We start from the raw sequence: 17,312 nt of genomic DNA, 5'->3' as shown, positions 1-17,312 counted from the left end.
TCTGCTCTGTAGCGCGTGACGTCCATGGAGAGACTGGTGATGAAGCCAGGCGGAAGCATGAGGGCTGTGCAGAGAATTCCGACAGGGTGATGTGCAGGAGGGGAAAGTTCTTGCGGATGGGGCAGAGGCCTCTGGGGGTGGGTGGGAGATATTTGGGCAGAGGGCGCAGCTGGTGCAAAGGCCCAGAGGTAGCAGAGCATCTGGTGTGTTGGAGGAGCAGGGAGAAGGCACGTGTGGCTGCTTGCTGGAAAGATCGGGAGAGTGCAGTGGTGGCGAAGTGGACTGTGGATCTTCCCAGCCGCTGCAGTGGAGTGGGCCACGTGGTTGGTTCTGGCCAGCGGGCTGTGAGCCGGGGAAAGACCAGGCCTGACTCCCCACGCCCCTCTTCCTGTGCATTGAACTCTGAGGCCACATGATAGAAGGGTGGTGTCTCCATCCTCCTGTCTCCAAGTGAGAAGAATGAGGAAATAAACCTTGGTGTTGTCAGATTCAGGGGTCCTGCATCAGAATCCCTGGCAGGGTCTAGGTGTCTGTTTTCTCTAATGGGTGACGCAGGTGTGCACTAAAGCTGGAGACCTACTGTGCTAGCCCAGGTGCAGCCTAGATGGGAGTTTTGCCAGCCTCCTTGGCCCAGGGGCTCTGGGAGACAGCTGCAGCCCTCCTTGTTTGAAGGGGAGAGAGAAGGTGGGGGCCAGTCTGGCAAGGGCGGGGAGGGCCTTGAGGCCAGGTGACCCTGGGTCTGCGCTCTTCCTTACACAGGGATGGTAGGTGATGACACACAGAAGGGACCATGGATTCTTGAAAACCACCGTTTTTGTAATTCTGATGTCTCATTCAGACAACAGTGAATGCTGAAACCATTGGCTAAGAGTGGCAGGCAGCGGCCTCTTTACACACATCTTCCTCTCTTCCCGTGGGATCTGCAGGAACTTACAAAGAGGGGGAGGCATCTTTCCAATGCAGAACCCCAGGTGCATCACGTCAAACAGGTCACGGAATCTAACCTCACCCCAAGTGGGACAGACGGACGCCAGGCACTTCCCGATGGGTGATGTCCTGAGAAGGACACCCATGACTTCTGTGACGTTCCTGCAAGGGTGGTGCACTTTATAGAAGTGTACCTTAGCCCTTTTAAAACTGTCACGGCCAGGAAAGAAAGGTCAAGGTTCTGCTCCAGGTTGATGAAGACAAAGAGGCAAGACAGTCACTCGATGCGTGATCTGCACTGGGCACGGGGACCGGGAAACCACGCCCACAAGGACGCCATGGGGACAACCAGGGAAATTTGAACATGGAGCATGCGACTTCAATAGCGTACCCATACGGGATATCCTGAGTGCAGGAAGTGCATGGTGGATATGTAAGAGCAAGCTAAGGGATTGACATCAAGGGGCTTGACTGCTGCAAGCGACATTCAGATATCTTCAGAAAGAGCAAAGAATAAGACTCAGAAAAAAGCAAGAAAAGGTGACTCTGAAAAGGTAGGCAGGACCCTGATATTGTGTGTTGGGTACATGACGGAAGGTGTTCTTCTCTCCCAGGGGTGTTTCTAACCTGCTCTGCACTGGTTTTTTTTTTTTCGTGTGTAGCCCCAGCCCGCCCCAGCCCAGGGACTTCACCCAGAGGGTGCCGTGGCCCAAAGGGAAAGATGTCAAAGAGTCATTCGAGGAGAACAGGAAAGACATCAACGTCTCGGTTTTCCGTTAGGAAGGAAGAGCAAGTCCAGCGCACTTTGGTGCAAGACCCAAAGGTGCGGAATGAGAACTTGCTGAGCCTGGTTTTCTTTTCACTCCTGCCTGCTCCCATTTGCCAATCGCACGGGAGAGGGGCTGGACGAAGGGCTGTCCAAGAGGAAGAGGGATTCCCACATGTAACCGATGTGGGAATCCTTCATCTTTCCCACCGTGGACCAAGTCCAAGGTTATGGGAGAAGCCCCTGATGGGTCAGGGATCCAAGGATGGTTGGGCATGTTTTTTGGGGGAGCTAGGAAAGAGGAGGTGGTGACCACACAGCCAGGAAGTGGAAATGGCTGCAGAGAAGCAGGGGTTGTGGCACAGCAGGTTAAAGCTGCCTCTTGGGACACCCATATCCCCGATCTGAGTGCTGGTTTCAGTGCCAGCTACTTGGCTTCCAATCCAGCTCCCTGCTAATGCATCTGGGTGGTGGTAGATGATGGCTCAAGTACTTAAGTTCCTGCCATCCATGTGGGAGACCAAGATGGAGCTCCTGGCTCCTGGCTCCTGCCTTCAGCCTGGCCAAGACTTCCTGGTCATTGTGGCGATTTGGGGAGTGAAACAACAGATGGAAGATTGTGTGAGTGTGTGTGTGTGCGTGTGAGAGAGAGAGAGCCTTTAAATAAGTCAATACATAAATAAATGGCAGCAGGTATGTCTCAGTGAAGTCCCCAGACAGCCAGACAGTGTCAGCCCCAGATGGTGTGGGGGTCACTTCTACATGTTGCCTGGAAGGCAGGTGCATGCTGGGAGACCTTGCATAGAGGACCGAGCAAGTAGACACACGCCTCTCCCAGAACCTGGACGCTACCTGGGGAGAGGTTGGTAGAGAGGGAAAGCCATGCTGAATTCATGCCTCAACTGACTGGCAGCTTGTAATAGGGATCACGATGAGATATAGATTTAAAATAATTTGTTCTGAGCTCATGTTTCAGAACCAGCATATTCTGGGGAGACTGACTCTCTGTAGCCAGTAGGGGGCACCTGGAGACTGCACAAGACCTGAAGGCGCACTACGCCGCCAGGTGGGTTTCCTTCAGCCTCGGTCCTCCTGTTCCCCACCACCACCACCACCACCACTACCAGGTGGTCACCTGTGAACAGAGCTTGGATGCCTCTGATGGGGCCACAGCCAGCTCCGTCCTCTCCCTGTGTCCAGCACAGAGCAGTAGTTAGTACTTTCACCCCAGTTCAGCCACAGTTAGGATGCCTGCCTCAGTCTGACTCCTCGCTGGGCTCCAGACTCCTGCCCCGTAACCTGGGTGCAAGGAGGGAGACCTTCTTAACACCCAATCATGGTTTATAAGTCCCTGCTGTTCAGGGAGAGTCACAGTGACCATGAACGAGCTGATTCGGTACGAGCCAAATTCTATTCAAAACACAAGCGCTCCCTGGAACTTCACATTTTGACTAATTTGGAATTGTCTTTCCCTTCAGTTTTCCTTCACGCACAGTGCCAAGTGTCAGGTGTTCACTCATAAGGGGTAACCATAACTACCAAGCTATCTTCAAAACATCTCTAAGTGGCCCGTTTGCTCCCTCATCTCCAATTCTACAAAATGCACTTCCCTCCTCAGTTTCACTGGGTGATTTTTCCAAACCAGGAGTTTTTAGGTGGCCACCCTACAAGTTCAAAAGTAGAGTAATAAAATAAATTACCCATGCTCCAAAAATAGTCCTTAATTATCTGGTTTTAAAATTTCAGCTGATTGGGTGAGGTGGGAGGAAGAAATGGACCTGAATACTGCTGATTTTTTAAAGTTTATTTATTTATTTATTTGAAAGGCAGAAAGACAAAGATAGAGGGAAACACGGGGTTGGGGAGGTCTTCCATCTGCTGGTTTAGTCCCCAAATGGCTGCAACAGCGGGGGCTGGGCCAAGCTGAAGCCAGGAGCCAGGATTTTCTTTTGGGTCTCCCACGTAGGTATAAGGGCTCAAGTACTCGGCCATCCTCCGCAGCTTTCCCAGGTGCATTAGCAGCGAGAGCTGGATCAGGACTTGAAGCTACATGGGATGTCAACATTGCATGCTTCAGCGCTGGCCCTGTCCTGCTGATTTCAATGTGTGCACGGAGCTAACACCCTGCCACATGGCAGCAGGCACACAGAGGAGTGCTGTTTTGAATGTCCAGTTGAGGGCGCTGTCGTCTTCTGTAGGTGGAGCTGCTGGTCCATTTCTCTGGTTGGCTTAGGTAAGTCACAAAGTAAGACCTTCCCTGACACGCAGGGTGCAGCTGGCTGTGGTGGCGGTGGGCAGCCACCTGGCTGGCCTCTCCTCCATGCAGCTAGCCCTGCCATTCTGCCTATTTCCTTTCATGGTTCTCACTGCTTTGACTGACAGCTCTTTAGAATCCTCCACTTGCCTGAGTCTCTGCACCTGTGCCAGCAGCCCCCACCGGCCACAAAGGTGCACTTCAGTGTGTGTGTGTGTGGAGCCAGGAAGGGGCCTGAAGCAGCCTGTACACGTCGACCCAAGAGGACGATCGAATCCTTTCTGGGATGGGACTTGGGCAAACAGCACATATGTTGAAGTCATTCTGGCTGATGCCCAGTAGCATGGGGCAAGTGAGGCTTGAACAACGGCTTGTTTGTGTTTGCCCCTCCAGGAATGTGAGCCATGGCAGGCAGGGGAGGATGGAAAAGGGCTCGAGTGCATGTACCTCATCCCATTTGTCAGTGACTCTGCTAATTCTGCAGGTTTTCCAAGCCACCAGCCCCAGGGGAATACTCAGAATTCCATCAAAGGGACACCGGGAAATCCCCTGTGCCGGTACTTTTCTGGTGCTGTTGGTGACATGGGTTTGGCTGGGCTGCTTTGTAAACCCTAGAAAACTGATATGAATGCAAATAACTCTCATGAATGAATGCTGTCCCCTAAAGACACAGCTCCTTTCTCTTCTGGATGACGGATCACCCCAAATACTGCGTTTGACCTATAGATGTAACCAGTTCTGTCTCTGGTAGCAAATTCAATTCAGCATTCCTGACGGCTGCAGCGTCATACTGGCTCCTGTATTAATGAGGAGTTCATGACATCCCTGGCGGGGGTTTATTTTAAATTTGGATGAGTCATGACTACTTTTGAAAATGATACTTTGACACCCACTTCTCTCGTGATTCATAAGTCACTAATTCAGCTCGTCGCCCATTTCTCATTGTTGATTTTGTATGAAAGTCCAAGTCCTTCGTGGTCCCCAACCTCCAACACACACACACACAAGCACATTCTCATCCATACCAAATATCCCCTAAGACAGAACAGGCATTTGCATGGCTACCTTAGACGTGAAGCAGTCTTGGAGCCCGAATTGTGTGGACTGAGTGAGGTGGCAGCCTCAGGCGGCAGCAATACAGTGCATCGTGTAATTGGGGGCCATGCTCTACACGGAATCCTACCTTGTGCTCAGGTTCGAGAATTGTACTGATCCAGTCTTTGTGCGGCCCCCCTCTGAGGACGTTCCCGGAAATCTCTTTCCACCCCTAAGGAAGACAAGCACTGTAACCCCAGGCAGGGGCCGCCTGGGACCAGCTGAATTGCCAGTGTTGTCTTTGTGTCTGGTCCCATAGGGCTGCACTCCGCCACCTGGGCTCTCCACTGGATAAGGATCTGAGGTTCCTGGAGGCTTCAGCCAGGGGGCAGGAACAGGCTGCTGTGTGGACGGCAGGTACGAGACCGACTGTGTGTGTCCCCTGGGACTGGTTCCCCTACTGACCCCCACAGAGAACCAACGGGAAGGTGCACCCAGCATGCACTGAGATACAGAGGGGCTCTGAGCTCAGACATGCTGAACTGGAAGACTGCCTAGCAGAGTCCTGTGTGCTCTGGCATTGGAGAAGGGCTGGGTGGGCAGGGGTCCCCCTAACCTAGGAGCATGAAGCCCTCCGATTTGTGACTCTCATTAGCTGGGGCACCTGGGGTGGTGGCTTTCCCCTCTTAGAGCCTGTTTGCTCATAAGTGACGTGAGGACAGTAACTTCTGTGCTACGGGGCGTAGAGCAAGCAGATGCCTGCGAAACCTTTATTTGGTCTTGCCCTGTAATTCCTTCAAAGGCCAAGAGGACCCCAAAAGAAAGGCTGGTGTGGGGGATGATTGGCAGAGGACATTGAGGGCAAAGGTGGTCACTGCTGGGGCCTGGAGCTGACTGCAGAGGGCTCTTTCCCTGTTGCCTACTGGACGAAAGCACACTCCACGCTTGATGCCCACGTCCCAAGCATTTTCTGGAATCCCCCATAGCAGGGATCTTTCCTTGGGCACCACACAGCCCATTTCCCTACTGGCACGTTCTGAAGGCCACATGGAGCCCTTGGCCCTCAGCAGACACAAGGACGGACAGACAGAGAGCCATCACTTTAATAGCATAGCAACACTTGAGGAGGGGGAGCCACGGATGTAGCACACATGGGTCTTCCATTTGCACGATTGGGCTGAGGTTGGCGGGGGAGGGGGCACTCACTGGACGATTTAGACAGACTTTTTCACATTGAGAACTTAATAGAGGCTTCAGATGTCAAACGTTGGTGACAATGAGTTACAATGTGATTGTTTTCGTATTCAGCCTCCTCTTCGTAAGGTCAGGAGGTTGCTTCCTGTCTGGCCGAGGAGGGGCGCCGGCTCCCCTAGGACGGGTACTCATACTCCTCTGCACTGCGCCGGCCAAAATCCATCCAGCCCATGTAGTCCCGGTCGCTTATCCTGTGGCTGGGGTCCAGGCTCTGCAGGTTCTTGATGATGGACATGCGGCCAGCAGGAGCTACAGGGGCGTGGAGGCAGGAAACAGGGCCATTACATCGGAGAACACGACCAGTTGCATTGGTGAAGGAGAATGATAGGAAACACGAGACGAAAGTGACACACACACCTCCCTAAAGTTAAGTAAGAGCTCTCAAGGGAGTGGAAAGGCAAGCCCAAAATACGGGGGAAGAGAGACAGACTCCCGACTGGGTAGCTGGAGAGAGGGCAGTATTTACCAGCCACGGTGTGTTCTGTATTCTGCTGGTGTTTTAGTGGATTCTTTCGCCCTGCTTTGCACACAGGGTGACCCGCCTGGACGTTCCTTTGTTTCTCCTGTGTGCAGGTGCCCTAGCAGCAGCCAGCCAAGGATTCCCCCAGAACTTACCCATAAAACCCCTCAACATACCTAGCTCTTGTTATAAAGTAGTGCAATTACAGCATCGTGGCATTGGAACGGTTTTAAAAGCATGGACTCAAGTCCCTCTGCTGTATAAATACCCTTGATTCATTTGAAAGCTACCTTCTGTTTTTAAGAATGATATTGGGGGGAAAAAAACCCCAAATCTTGGCATCTCAGAAACACTCAAAGAAGGGTGAGTGAGAATAAAAGAATAGGAACCTGGCATTTTGATCTAAATGCAGTGATCGAAGCTGCATGGGCCCATTTTGCTCCAATAGTCAATGAACCTGAAATGGAGGTCAGATCTCAAGGAGCAGGCTGGATCTCCCATCTAACTCAACACCAGGCCAGCAGAGATGTGAACTGGTTTCTTTGGAGGTCCTTGACACTGCCCTGGCTCACGAGATTGTAGACAGTGGCTTCCGAGAGTGAGAAATCAATATAAAGCCCTCTCCTGTGAAAACTAAGGGTCCACAGAGGCCCGTGGGGACCACCGTGGACAGACCCCACTCAGTGATTCCCCAGGGGTGGGGGCCCATCCTCCACCTCTCATGAGGCTGCCCTTGCCAAGTCTTGCCCTTGGGTGGGGAGGAATACGGCTTATGGATTGACAGCTGATACTGCAGAGGGAGCTACCCTGTCTTGGTAGGTAATGGAATCAGGCAAGCTAAGTGAGAATCAGGGGTAAGCACACAGAGCAGCGTCCCATCCTTCCTCCCAGGCCCGCCTCCCCTCCCAGCTTTGGAGCTGGAGTCAGCTCAGCCCTGTGTGTCATCTCCCGAGCCACGCAGGACCTGAAACGTCAGTCCTCAGATTCAGCGACACCCTCCGCCTGCTCTGTGCATCAATGTCCAGGGCAAGGCGGGGCACAGCCCCAGCTCTCGTCTCGCGGAAGCAGAGCGATGGCTTGCGCGTAGTGACACTGAGAAGGGACTTAGTCACTTGTGGGGTGGAACTAAGGGGCCAGCCGCCTTTACATTTTAAATCCCAGAATGGGCTCAGAAGCTCAGTGGCTTCTTCCGGGGAGGTCAGGACTCAGACGGGCAGCCCTGCCGCTGCCCATGTGCACAGCTTTCCGGAGCCCTGGCTTTGGCACAGACACCATGGGCTCAATAGTACAGTGCAGGGCTGCTCTGAGGGCCGAAAGAGACAGTGGAGACGTAGCACTGGGGCTGTGCTGGGCACCACAGCCACTGTGCCACTGGATGCCTTCCCAGCGCTCTCCGACTGAACCTCCATTGAGAGGCCTGCCGACAATTCTTCCTGAAAAAAACTCACGAGCATTGTGCAAAGAGTGCATTGCCTTGTTTAGAACCTTCCAGGGTAAGCACACCTTGTACTTGAGTCCAAATCTGACCTGAAAATATGCAAAATGTTCAAAGAAACCATGCAACAACTAAATATGTGAATGGTCCCTCCTAATCCACAGGTGTCAGATGGAAGTCTGGGATGGTTTCCCAGCTGGTGCACATCCCAGGCGTGGGAAGCTCCATGGCCCGGCGATGAGCAGGCCCACCTGGGTCTGTCTGGCAGCACGGACTGAAGGTCCAGGGAGAGGGCTAGGGTGAAGAGGGAGCAGGCAGGACTTTGCAAGAGGCGAGTGCTGGTTTTAGGAAATGCTGTGGCTTTTGGCTTTACTGTTTCCTCGGGTCTTTCCTAAAGCTGGGCAGAGGGGTTCCAGTGAGAATCCTGGGCTATTTCAGACTGGTCTTAGATGCAACTCACACCTGGGGGCGGGTACTGACTGACTGGATGAGCAGTCACCAGGAACCCTAAAGACGTTCAGGTTTTCCCTCTCAGCTGACCAGGATCAGCTTCTCTTCCAAGTTCATTCGAGGGAGAGCAGAAGACAAAGTGGTGATTGGCGACCATTTCCCAAAGAGGGAAAAATAGAGCAAATGGGCTTCTCTCTGTTGAAATCTGGGCACAAAGTGTACAGTCTCGTGTATCGCAATATCAAGCTGTACCTCCAACATGGGTAAAATTATTATGTTGATCAAAACATTTCTAAAGTCTTTAAGGAAACAGAAAACAACCTTGATTCGATCATCACATATGGCATGTCTAATGACTTATCACACTGTGCCCCCTGAAATGTACGGACACAGAAGTTTCCAGCACACCGGCTGGCTAAGAGAGCCCCGTGGATAAAGTATTATCTCCCTTCCCTCCTAGCCGTGTCCTATTTCTCTCTCCTGTTATGTACTTCGGCGACAACGGACGCACTGTCGCTTCTTTTTAAACTGCTGTTGTCAGCATTGATTACTTCCTGCGAGAAGGTTTCCAGGTGTCAGGATCTGGGGGGCTCCCAGTTCCATGCATTTATAGGAAAGGGAGTCAGTCTATCTGGGAATCCTTTTGGGGGGGGTTCAGTAATTATGTTTTGATGCATTCATAAAGTGGCATTGAACTTAAATGGTAACACTGTGCAAAGATCAGCTCCAAGAGATTTTAAGGACAGCTCTTACTCATCAGTCCTCCACACTCCCTCTCAGGTTGCTACCAAGCATGTCCAGAAAACCTCACGGTGCGCTGTAAGGTAACTCAGAAAAGAAACCTGCGCTTCCTCCCGAGAGAATACCTCCTCAAAGCAGGCTCTAGACAAGGTCAGAATTGGGAGCCCGGAGCAGGTGCAGTAGCGATCTCGGGACTGGGGAGGCAGCGTCCTTACCTCTCCGAGCCTGCTGGATGTACCTGGCCAGCAGCGCGCCCAGGTGCCCTCGGGACTCGACATCCGTCCTCTGCGCGGCCCTCAGCTGCCTCCGGGACGCCTCCTCTGCCCGCTGCACCCCAGAACCCGCGGGATCTGAGGGAGCCACGGGCTGCGTCAGGGCGCCGACCGCCAATACCGCTATCAGCACGCACAGGCTCAGGCCGCGGTTCATGGCTGTGGAGAGCAAAGGGTGGGGAGGTCGGAGGTCGGGGGTGGGGCGCGGGGCGCGGGGCGGCGTTAACCAAAAGTCTGGGCATCCGCGGGCTCCTGCTAAGAGTTACCCACCCAGAAGAGAGTCAGACACCCCTCGCCTCCCCAAGGCGGCGCAGACCGCAGCCTAGAGACCACAGCGCGCGCGTCCTGGCGCGCCAGGCTGGTCTTCGGGGTTAATCCACACCCAGTATCGGGGCGCGGCGACTGGAGACCCTGTTTGCTGCGGTGTTTAGCAGATGGGCTGATTTATTCCTCCCTAAAGTTAGCAGAAGCGGGCGCAGCGCGTCTCCACGAAGGAAAAGTGTGTTGAAAAATACGCGCAAGGGAAGACTTTGTGGGAGAAAATTAGACCCTTTAAAACCGGTAGCGCCCTTCCCGATGGCTTTGAAGCTTTCAAGACCGAAATAAGAGAGGCACGGTTTAAAATGCAGTATCCATAAAAGCTGAATTTACACAGGCAAGGTTTGAAAAAAAAAAATCCAAAAATAGGCGCTCAGCGATCTCTGCTTTTAGGTCCACAAACAGATAAAATACCCGAAGGTTTCTATCCCCCAAACCCTGATTTCCACCACCCACCCCCGCCGCATTTAGAAAGTGAATTTAAACAGTAAAATCGCTTGGTATTTTATTTGGCAGGCAGGATCGCCAAAGTGCACGGCACCGCGGGGTAAGGGCTGGGACATGCTGGCGTGCGCGCGAGCCCTGGCACATGGCTCTGCCAGCATCGTCCGCAGAAAGGGAGCGGCGAGGCGTGAGGAACTCTAACAGACGGCTGAGCACACCCAGCCCTCGTTTTGAGATCCAGTGCCGTTATTTCCGACTTTCAGAAAACGTCTTTCGAGCTGTCGGAGGGAAGACAGGGCAAACGGAAGAAGCAAAACGGAAAGAGAGTACAAAGCCGAAAACCCGGGACACCTGCCGCCCCGCCGGCGAGAGAGGCGCCTACCTTGGGATGAAGACGCGGCGCGGTCAGCGAGTCCACCGGAGCAGCCCGGCGCCCGAGCCAAGTTCAGGGTGGGGGGGCGGCCGCTGCCTCTTAAATAGCCCCGCCCGGCGTGGTGGGCCAGTCATCTGTTTCCCCGGCGCTGACGCACGCCGGCGGCCGCACGTGCCCGGGGGGCAGCCTCGGGGGCGACCGGAGACGCGAGAGGGGGGAACCGGCCCAGCGGAGTCGGGGTAAGCCCTGTGTCCCGCCCCTCTCTCTGTCCCAGGAGTTGTCTCCCAGGACTCGGTCCCGCCCGCTCTTCCCCGGGCTTTCACGCGCGGTGCTGTCCTAGGTGGGAAGCCCCGGATCACGGAGTCTCCTCCAGGTTGGGGAGGCAGGCAGTGTTTCGTCCGCTTTGGGGACCTGACGGGCCGCCAAGGAAACCGGGGGCGCAGGGCGAGGAAGCACTAGAGTTAGGGGTCAGCACGGGTAAATTGGAGTCGGGGGAGCGTCCGAGGCTCTGCTGCGTGGGTACGTGGGCGAAACGGAGAGGAGCAAAGCTCTGGAGGTTCCCCCCAACACGATCCCTGGGTCAGTAAAAGGGCTCCGACCACAGCTGGCTGCGAACGTCCCAGGGCCTCGCCTTACGCGGTTGTGAGTTGGGGATGGCACGGTCTGGCTTTTCCCGGAGAATTCCAAGTTGGGAAAGGGTTATTTTCCCAGGCCGAGTCGCCCCTGCTCCTTGTCACCGACAAGTGGCGCTAGCGAGTGTCCCCTGGGTTTGCTTCCCGACGCGCCCCTATCCTGTACCCCTAAGCTCTCGGCAGCGGCACTTACCCCTCTCCCCCTACTCCCCGGGCCAGGCCCTGCCATAACTCGGGCTGCCTGCGTGCGTCCTGCCTTGCCCTTACTCTAACGCCATTTCACGGATGGAAAGCAAGGCCCGAGGAAGGGCTGTGCCTCGCAGGGGCTCTGCCCCAGGCTCCGGTCTCCCTCGGTGCCGGGAGACCTCCCTGCCTGGGTCCTGGAAATCGCCCTTTCCCTGCAAGGACTGGGATGCAAGCAGGGAGATTTGGAAGCGCTGCTTTCAACACTGGACTCTTAGCTCAGAAATCCCCGGGGGAGGCAGGGATTGTGGGGCTGCTTGGGGGGGGGGGGGTCCGGTGGGGACCAAGGGGAGAGTGCTCTGATGTGTCTCTGCCAGCAGCGCTTTTGCAACCTCCAGGCAACAAGTGGGAAAACAGCAGTGCGTTAGTGATTTTTTTTTTTTTTTTTTTTTTTTTTTGCACAAGGCCGGCAAGATTTGGGTGGTTGAGTTGGAGAAATTGGTTGTATCTGTGAGGATGGCGGAGGCCACTTTGAACTTTCTGTACTCATTGGATTCCCATCCATGGAACACAGGTCCTGGGAATGCAAGAGCTGATAATAGGAGGGAGCTGAAAAACAAGTAACCAAGCCCCCCCCCCCCCCCACCCCACATCCCAGGTGGTTCTGATGTGTTTGGGATGGAGACGCTCACAGAGAAATGTTTTGCTGAGGGGAAAGAAGGAGTGAGGTTAGGGTTTTAGAAAGATGATTCCGGTGGTGTTGTGTTCCAAAGGTGAAGAGATGTGAAGACGGGGACTGCTTAGGTGACCCCCAGGGACCCGAGGAGTCCTGTGAAGGCAGGGGCTGCTTAGGAGAACCCCAGGGAATGGGGGGACTGGAAGGGGGCAGCAGGTGTCAAGGTCTGTTTGTACTAAGGCTAATAAACGATTATGACACCTGTTTGTTGTTAGGGAACTAATGACATAGCCACAGGTGTTCATCGGAGGAAAGCAGAGACAAGCAGGAGACCCAGACAGAGTTCCTGGCTCCTGTCTTTGGCCTGGCCCAGCCTTGGCTATTGTGTGCAGTTGGAGAGTGAGCCAGTGGATGGGAGATCTCTCTCCCTGTCTATCTCTGCCTCGCTGCCTCTCAAATACATGAACCTGAGTAAATAATTCTAAGAAGAAAAAATAAGACTTAGTGTCATGCCGGAGCCTCCTAATTCATCATTCATGGGACTGAAACTCGCTACAGGTAACCTCCATTGAAGGTGCACAGGAGGCTGACTGCTGTGGTTTGGAGGCAGTCTGGGAGTTGGGTTCTTTTTTACTGATCGAGTTTAGGAAGGCCATTATTTGTCCTGGAACATTTCAAAGCCCCACCTACAGAGACGGTGTCTGCAGCCATTATCAGGAACCATTTGAGAAGGAAGTAGCTGTGGTCATTGTGAACAGTGTGTTCCTTTACCTGCTGGTGAATTTCTTTAAATACCTTCTTGTAGCTTGGGTGTCCACGAAAGCAGAACCTGACACTAGTGCTTGGATGTTGGAGGATTGATCTGGGAGGGAGGAGAGAGTGGACAGTGAAGTGGGAGTACTGAGCAGGCTATGCTGTGGCCTCAGCGCCCCGGGTCTTCCATGATCCGCCTCTTGGAACACGTGTCAGAAGCAGCCTACCTGAGACAGGAAGGAGAGCCAGGCACTTGCCCACTTCCAAGGCCAAGGCTGAGATCCTGTTGAGAAAAGGCTCAGAGGAACCTAGCTGGAGTCCTTGGTCTGCAGGTGTTGTCATAATGGTTAAAAGTGCCATTCAGGATTTTAAAGTCAGGGTGTGAGACATGTGTTGTCAAACGGGGATCTTGAGTCTGATGGGTTTGGGGACCCAAACCTTAAGAGGATAGATGTTTAAGTCTTAATCAGACCTGGTCTCTTTCTTACTGTTCCAACTCAACCTGGGAAAAGTAGGAGAGAAAAAACCGGGGCAGGGACCAAAGGCAGAGACTTCAGAAAGATGGGATGGGGTATATGTGTGGGAGAGGGGGCCAGGATGTGGTTGCCAAAAGAGAAATAGTACCGGAAGATGACTGAATCCACTTTTCTCCTTCCTTATCACACCACGTACTGACCACTGGGCCTGTGCACACCATCCAATCTGCATGCAGCTCCTCCAGGATAAGCCTGAGACCCAAGAGTGGGAAGAAAGGTTTCAGGGAGAAGGTGAACAGTGCCAGCCCCAGAAATTGTCTGGGGGTCCAGACTTTTAGAAAAAGCAAGCATAGGGCTAATGCAGTTGTGTTATTCCATCCTTTGTTACCATATCAAAATACCCAGAGAAGGCTATCATTGTAAAGACAATAGCTCTCTTTAGCTCACTGTTCTGGAGACCCCAAGTCCAAGATCAGGCAGCCTCATCAGCTCTGCCCCTGATGAGGGCCCAGTGGCAGATGGTGTCACAGGAGAGGAACACATGTAGGAGGAAGAGATCATATTCGCGGGAACAGAAGCCAGAAAGTGATTCAGGGTTCGGGCCTGCTCTTCAAGAAACTTGCTCTCCCGAGAACTACCTTGTCAATCTTTTCCGAGGGCAGCCCCTCGACACACACACACACTCAGTGGCACAAGGATGTCCTCACCACCTGTCACTGCAGACACACTAGGGGCCAAGCCTCCAACACGTGAACCCTTAGGGGGATACTCAAACCACATCAGGGTGCTGCAGCATTTGGATTTGGACAGCAGGAATTTTACCATGAAAGGAGTTACTTAAGGAACAGCGTGCACCTGTAGCAGGTGTGATGGAATGCTAAGAATTGGCAGCTGGGAGACGAGGAGCCTGTGCATATACTTAGCTAGTTCCTGGGATGGTGAGTGAAGGGAAGGGTTTGTTTTCCGGCTTCCGTGACTTCCCTGGCAAAAGGCAGGCCTGCAGAGGAGTGGAGAAAGTTCTGGGTGCTGTGTCCAGGGACCACCCAGCATTTGCAGAGGAGTGAGAAGATGGTTTTATCTGCCAGATTGCATTTCTTATGTAAGTTTCTGGAGCTTGGAGTTGGAAGGAGAAGTTGACTCAGTCTTCAAATGAGAGTCTTGGTTTAGGTTTTGGGTCTCTGTCTTGGGTTTTGTACCCTCCAAAGACAACACCTAAGACCAAGGCCTGGATGCAGGTGGTGTATTTGGGAGAGCATCCAGAGAGCAGAGGTGAGGATGTAGGAAGTGAGACGGGGAAGAGGGGAAAGTCAACTAAGCGTAGGTTGATGAGCAGGTTACTGCTGGAAACAACTGGGTTTCCTTCTTGCTGGGGCCTCTTTGAGAAGTAAGACAGGAATTGTCCACTGCAGCATCTATGCATGAATCCTACCTTCTACTGTGTGATGGTTACTGTAGCAGGTAGGCTTACGGTGGGGACCAAATGCCAGTTAAGGCAGAGGAGAAAGATGCTGATGCTTATGTGAAAGCCATCAGTCTGTGCCAAAACAGTGCCCTGAAGCCGCAGGTGAATCCAGATGGATCAAGAGAACACGGGGTGAAACGTCAATTATCTCCTACAGCTTTTTTTTTTTTTTTTTTTTTTTTTGACAGGCAGAGTGGACAGTGAGAGAGAGAGACAGAGAGAAAGGTCTTCCTTTGCGGTTGGTTCACCCTCCAATGGCCGCCGCGGCCAGCGCGCTGCGGCCGGCGCACCGCGCCGATCCGGTGACAGGAGCCAGGAGCCAGGTGCTTTTCCTGGTCTCCCATGGGGTGCAGGGCCCAAGCACCTGGGCCATCCTCCACTGCACTCCCTGGCCACAGCAGAGGGCTGGCCTGGAAGGGGGGCAACCGGGACAGAATCCAGCGCCCCGACCGGGACTAGAACCCGGTGTGCCGGCGCCGCTAGGCGGAGGATTAGCCTAGTGAGCCGCGGCGCCGGCCTCCTACAGCTTCTTAGGGCAAACTGTAGGAAAGACCCTGTTGGGTTCATATGTGGGCCAAAGGGTACAAATAGTTTGCCCTGGAGAAACATTCAAGAAACATGGCCTCTTCCTCATACCAGACACTGGGGATTTCATGGTGCTAGTGATGGGAGACTTGAGTCCTGAGTCTCCCAGCCACTGTCTGTGTAACCCAGGGCAAAGCATAGGTGAGGTGGGCAGGCATCACTTTCTAGAACATTGAGAGGTCTCTGTGGGATAAGCCAGAGTCTTGTACTCTGGTTGGATAGGGCTTGAGTGTTAGCCCCAAGGGTTCAAGTGTTGAAAGCAAGTTCTCCAGCAAGGTGATGTTGGGAGGTGGGGACTGGAGGGTGATCACTGGAGGGGGCCGCCCTCCAAAGAGGGTCAGGTCACTCCCGTGGGGCCCCTGAGTTTGTTTTCATGAGAAGGAGTTGGTTACAAAAGCCTGCATTGCTGTCTGGCTTCCTTTCTCAATAGCTGACTGCTCCCTCCTGCACCTGCCGTCACCCTCGTGCCATCCACCGCAGGGTGATGTGGCCACAGGGACCCTCGCCTGAGCCAGTACTGTGCTGTCTGGACTTTCGGCCTCCAAAATTCTGAGCTAATTAAATCCTTCTTTGTAAGTTCTCAGCTCAGCTAACTCATTACAGCAGTCGAAAAGCGGACCAGCATGAGGCAAGATAGGAAGATGGAGGATAAGGAGATTAATAATTTTTAGTCTTTTTACACATTCACCTCTTCTTAGAACAAAAAGACTGGTCTGAGAATGAGACACCAAGGAGGAAACAACCCATGGGATGATGGGCTAGAGATCAGAAGCATCTTGGGATTGTCCAGTCTTACAAATCCATCCCAAGGCTCCCAAGTTGATCCATCCCTCACTCTCTTTGCTGAGAACAGCGGGTTCATTGGGGTTAAAGCAGAAGGGAAGCAATGCTACAAGATCAAGTCCACTGAAATGGCAAGTTGCAGTAGGTTTATTCTGGGCGCACAGCAGATGACCCCCTTGTGTAACAAGATGCTAATTTTAAAGAGAAATGACGGATGCAGGGAGCAGCAGGGAAAGTGTAGCCATTTCTTGGCAACTCTAATTGCCGCAAGAGGTGCCAGGCTGCTAAAGGCATACGCGTGTGCTGTACACACAGTGAGAAAATCACAAGCCAGGAGCTGGGTTTGTCCCCACCCAAAGCCCTGGCACCTACAACGCAATCTGCTTTCTTGGGAAGGTACAGATGGGCCTAAAGGAGTCACCCAGAGAAGCTGCTGGTGGTTCTTGAGATGTGGTTGTTTCTTTCCCTTACCCATGAGTATCTGCTTCCTTGCTTAAACAGGACTGGGGGGGGGGGGCTTGCCCACACAGGGAGCAGGCACATAGTTGGTTTTTTTTTTTTTTTTTTTTTTTTTGACAGAGAGAGAGACAGAGAGAAAGGTCTTCCTTTTTCATTGGTTCACCCCCAAAATGGCTGCTACGGCCGGCGCACTGTGCTGATCCAAAGCCAGGAGCCAGGTGCTTCTCCTGGTCTCCCATGGGGTGCAGGGCCCAAGCACTTGGGCCATCCTCCACTGCACTCCCAGGCCACAGCAGAGAGCTGGACTAGAAGAGGAGCAATCGGGACAGAATCCGGCACCCCAACCAGGACTAGAACCCCGGGTGCCGGCGCCACAGGCAGAGGATTAGCCTAGTGAGCTGTGGCACCGGCGCACATAGTTCTTCATATAGATGCTTTATCAGGCATCAGCGGTGCCCTCTCTGCACCTTCTCTCTGCTGGTTGACCCAGCTTCTCAGCCCTTGGGACTCTGAGTGCTTTCTCTGGTAAGAGGAGCCTGTTACGCCACTCAGAGGTAGGTTTCAAGGGCTGGGG

The 17,312-nt window shown here is 53.4% G+C and overlaps 1 protein-coding gene and 1 long non-coding RNA gene across 13 annotated transcripts in view; one reads left to right on the top strand and one right to left on the bottom strand.

Moving 5' to 3' along the window:
* Positions 1-6,067: 6,067 nt before the first annotated feature.
* On the bottom strand, positions 6,068-10,996 carry CCK (cholecystokinin). Its single transcript, XM_002713069.6, has 3 exons — positions 10,739-10,996; positions 9,538-9,753; positions 6,068-6,485 (listed from the first exon to the last, which is right to left on the bottom strand). Exons 2-3 carry the CDS (start codon positions 9,749-9,751, stop codon positions 6,352-6,354), a joined length of 348 nt encoding a protein of 115 aa, XP_002713115.1. The 5' UTR covers positions 9,752-9,753; positions 10,739-10,996; the 3' UTR covers positions 6,068-6,351.
* LOC103349148 (uncharacterized) overlaps positions 10,838-17,312 on the top strand; it is a 74,991-nt gene continuing 68,516 nt past the window's right edge. For 11 of the 12 annotated variants that reach the window (XR_016214920.1, XR_016214912.1, XR_016214919.1 and 8 more), the window contains exon 1: positions 10,858-10,968. This is a non-coding gene — a long non-coding RNA (uncharacterized LOC103349148). Of the gene's footprint in view, positions 10,969-17,312 lie in introns of all 12 variants that reach the window. The other variant, XR_016214913.1, reaches the window with a different exon arrangement.

Source organism: Oryctolagus cuniculus, chromosome 10 (assembly GCF_051225735.1).
Source record: "Oryctolagus cuniculus isolate XC-2025 breed Fujian yellow rabbit chromosome 10, ASM5122573v1, whole genome shotgun sequence".
NCBI lineage: Eukaryota > Metazoa > Chordata > Mammalia > Lagomorpha > Leporidae > Oryctolagus > Oryctolagus cuniculus.
The sequence above is the reverse complement of the archived record's forward strand: the minus strand, read 5'-3'. Positions and strand labels throughout refer to the sequence as shown.

Excerpts from the sequence above, each read along its gene's own strand:
- CCK (XM_002713069.6), bottom strand. The coding sequence starts at position 9,751 with ATGAACCGCGGCCTGAGCCTGTGCGTGCTGATAGCGGTATTGGCGGTC. Across the intron at positions 6,486-9,537 it reads CATCCAGCAGGCTCGGAGAG|CTCCTGCTGGCCGCATGTCC; the intron begins GTAAGGACGCTG and ends ACGCCCCTGTAG.